The sequence below is a fragment of the Pyrus communis genome, chromosome 6 (assembly GCF_041283825.1).
Source record: "Pyrus communis isolate YQ-2024b chromosome 6, ASM4128382v1, whole genome shotgun sequence".
Classification (NCBI taxonomy): Eukaryota; Viridiplantae; Streptophyta; class Magnoliopsida; order Rosales; family Rosaceae; genus Pyrus; species Pyrus communis.
In genome coordinates, this window is record NC_142570.1 from 7592428 (window position 1) to 7596326 (window position 3899).

The following is a 3899-nucleotide window of genomic DNA, read 5'->3' on the forward strand; positions in this document are numbered from 1 at the left end:
AATAGAAATCCAGAGACGAGAAGATTCGTCTCACTAACAATGGAATGCTGGGCAAAGTGACTCTGGAGATACCCCAAATCTCCGTGGCAGTTTCATAGCCGATAGTCTCAGAAATCGCACTGCTATTATAGCTAACAAGAAGATGATCTTGTTGAATCCATAAAGGGTGATCGGGTTGTGCTTGGGATCGGGTATGTGAGAAGGAGGTAGCGGATGAGTTTCGTCAACAAACTTTTACAGATCATGGCCAGCGAGAAAGGGCTTGATCTGACAAAGCCAAACTGAGTAATTGGATTTGGTGAGTTTCACAAAACGGGTAGTGTTGGGACCGAGGAGAAAGGTAGCAGAAGAGGAAGCCATGGGAGGACTTGAAGGAAGAAACGGCTAAGCGTGTTTTTGAATGAGATGTCAAAAAATTCATATAAGCAATAACAATAAAATAAAAACAATAGCAATATTTTTTAACCGAATTGTGAATTCTTATATGGCATGACGTCGATTAGCAGCAAAAATAGTAGTTGCCCAAATTGACAGCAACTCCAAATTCATTTTTAATTTATTAAATTTTTTTTTTTTTTACCATTATTATCATTATTATTATGTTTTGTTCTAAAAACATTTATTACAATTATTATAAAATAAAATAAAATCAATTTGACATATCAAATGAAGAGAAAAAATAAAAAATAAAAATAAAAATATTTGTCAACTGATCCTTTTGATCGGACCTCCTGTGTCCATCTTCCTAGTGGACAACTTACACCTGACTTTGAGGTACAACAAGCACTACTCAACGAAAAACCATTGTCCTCAATAGCAAAGGAAACTAAATAAAATAAATTTATAGTTTCTAACGGTACCATCTTTTTATAATACCATTTCTCAATGCCTCCTCACCATTGAACCCATAAGGCAGTCTTGCCACAACATCCTGAATCATCAACTCTTTCACGCTCGAGATGCTTGCATGGTAAACTTGTAGCCCAAGGCCTTTGAGTGCCTTCATCAACTTAGCATATGGGTAGCCTTGATCCGGACACTGAACATGTATTATGGCTTCTGACCCCATAATCTTTACATCCACTTCCACATCCGCAGCAGCTCCCCTATCACTATTAATATTATTATTATTATTGTTGTTATTACTACTAATAATATTACTATCATTATTATTAGAACAATGACGCCGTTCGACTTTGGAGCTGGTGCTTTGGCCAGAGTGGTGATCAAGACTGTTACTTGCATTATTGCACGCTTTAGGTTTTTGTGGTTGTTCTTGGACTTTGGCCTCCAATTCCTCAACTTTTGATTTGAGTTGATTGATGTACGCCACGGCATCGGCAAGCAAAGAGGACCTGTCCATTTTGGACACATTGGGAACAACTGACCGGAGGACATAGAATCGGTGGTTGAGCTTCTCCCTCCTCTGTCTCTCTGCCTCAACGTGGTTCAACAATTGTGATTCTCTACTTGCAGATCCATGGTTTGATGATCTCCCTCGCTTTTTTGTCCGAGTCATGCTCTCCGTATTCTCGGAGGTGAAATTGTCAACGGAGTCAGAAGGTGATTCCGGTGACGACCGTCCTAGATTGATAGGTGCAGCTTCGTTTATACCACCTCGATCTGGAAAAAAATAATAGTATTGCACCTCGATGTTAAATTAGGTACATTATTAAGATTATACACGTAGGCAAACGCAGTATAATGCACTAACCGACCTACGCAACTAATATGTACCTAGTGAATGACCAAAAGGGAAAAAATTGTTTGGTAAGTTGTATTCGAAAACATTGACCATTTAGAGCTTGATCAATATTTGGTAATATCGACAAATAACCAATCAAGTTCGAACACTGTACAAATTAAGTACTGTAATTTGGTATTTGGTAACTACCAAAAAACGAATTACTTTCGAATTTAACATAGTTTTTGGTGCATACCTTGTCGGGTGAGTTCCTTTTCAGCTGCTGAAAACAGTCCATTTTCTAGGATAGGAGCAATTACATTGCCGTCATGGCTGGTCTGCTTTGAGAGCGTCTTGTTGATGTTGCCGTCTGATCCGAACAGCGACTTTGATAACTGCACTAGACCCCAATCTTCTTTGATCACATCCAAAGAGGCCAGTTCAAGTACCCCACAAGGAGTTGCAATGCAAACCAAAGTTTGTATCCCATTCATTCTTGCTTCTTTCACTCTCTCACAGTCATAAAATTGAAATTCATGGTCAGCTGCAAGCCAAACAAACCCACCAGAACCAAATGCCCTGCCGAGAATATTGTCACTATTATTACCGTGGCTTGCAGAGAATGACTGGGTTAAAGAAACGGTGTAAGAGTAAAACCACTCAGTGTCAGCCACATCTCCCTGATCCACCAACCTCATGTCCAAATCCACCATGTCATCATGCAAAAGAGCTTCAACTTCCCGGTTAATCGTCTTCTTTCTCCCCACATTATTGAACCCAAATTTGGGTTGGTAACTGTTGGTCACTCGGTTGCTTCTTTTCGATTCCAAGTGATCGCGAGTGTCCTGGAAATGGCCGGCAGCCCACGACAGGGAAACTTGGTCACTAATGCTGTCTTTGGAGGCTTGCCAGAAAATGGAATACACCCACCACTCAGGCCTGTTCTGAATTATGAACTGTAGGCTCTGTTGAAATTTGGAGGAGGTTTCTCGGCAGAAATTGGGTGGAGTACATGAGGACATGATTTCTTCCATAGTATTTGCCCTAATTTGGTTTTGCTACAGAAGGGGACTTTATGTAACAAAATAGAGGAGGAGAATGAGAAGCAGAGCAGTGGAAGAAGAGAGTCAAGAAACTAAAAGAGCGAGGTTTTCAGTGAGTGGTGTGGCTTTTAGGATTTGGTTAGGGCCTGGCTTTATGCTTGCAGAGTTTGGACTTCGGGCTACTGGTGCCAACGTTATAAAAATGGTGGCTACAGTGAGAGAATGAGCTAAGTTTCATGTTGGCAGCCATAATAATGTGGGTCGAATTCGTATTTGGCGAGAATCGAATCTAAAATCTTTTATAAGTGAAAAAGAATATCATCAGACTATAATACTAAGTGGCACTAGACTTTTGTGTATTAGCTTACAACATGGTGGAAATGAGTTAAGCTCTTGCATGATGGTGATTAATCTAACATATAATTTAACAAAATATATCGTTTAACAAAAAAATTTATAAAAAAATGCTTTTCATTTGGCTAATTTAATTTATGTGTTTTTATTTAGCTAATTTGATCTTCATGTGTGTTTTACTCCGTTAGCTAATGTAGACCATGCCATTAAACTACCGTTAATTAATCAATTTTCTAATTATTTAATAAGTATAAAAACTCATATAAATGAAATGATAAAGTTCAATTTTAATAAATAAATATAAAAAACCCCCAATCATGAGGACGTTAAAGGAAACGGATCAACGGAGAAAGCCTGCAGTGCTGATCTAAGCGATGAATGTGGTAGGTCTGTAGATGACATGGCTGGAGGCAAGGCGATTGATAGAAGTGTGAAGGTAGGGTTCATATTGAGGGGAAGGCAGAGATGGGTGAGGCCGGAGGTCGGAGACTCTGGGAGAACTATTTATTCGGGTTTGATCGAAAAACATGAACCAGAAAACGGACACTGCAACACAATATCTGAATCAAAATGAAAAAAAGAAAGAAAAAAAAATGAACCAGGAAATAGACACTGCAATGCATTGTTTGAATTAAAATGTAAAAAATAAAATCATGAAACAGACACTGCATTTTGAATCCAAAAGTACAAATAATGTAAAAAACAGAACTAGGAAACAAATATTGCATTGCAGTGTCTGAATCCAAATGCAAAAATTAGGAGTTGCGTGAGGTGTGAAGATTATGAGGTGTGTAAGTGATGGAAACAAAAAATGGACA

The 3899-nt window shown here is 38.6% G+C and overlaps 1 protein-coding gene across 1 annotated transcript; it reads right to left on the minus strand.

Moving 5' to 3' along the window:
- Positions 1–653: 653 nt before the first annotated feature.
- On the minus strand, positions 654–2847 carry LOC137711706 (transcription factor bHLH14-like). Its single transcript, XM_068450967.2, has 2 exons — positions 1941–2847; positions 654–1623 (listed from the first exon to the last, which is right to left on the minus strand). The coding sequence occupies exons 1-2, from the start codon at positions 2716–2718 to the stop codon at positions 851–853; spliced, it is 1551 nt and encodes a 516-aa protein (XP_068307068.2). The 5' UTR covers positions 2719–2847; the 3' UTR covers positions 654–850.
- Positions 2848–3899: the final 1052 nt, after the last annotated feature.

Bases quoted from the DNA above. Each gene is read 5' to 3' on its own strand.
- LOC137711706 (XM_068450967.2), bottom strand. From the start codon at position 2,718: ATGGAAGAAATCATGTCCTCATGTACTCCACCCAATTTCTGCCGAGAA. The intron at 1,624-1,940 runs GTATGCACCAAA...ATTTTTTTCCAG, and splicing joins AAAGGAACTCACCCGACAAG to ATCGAGGTGGTATAAACGAA.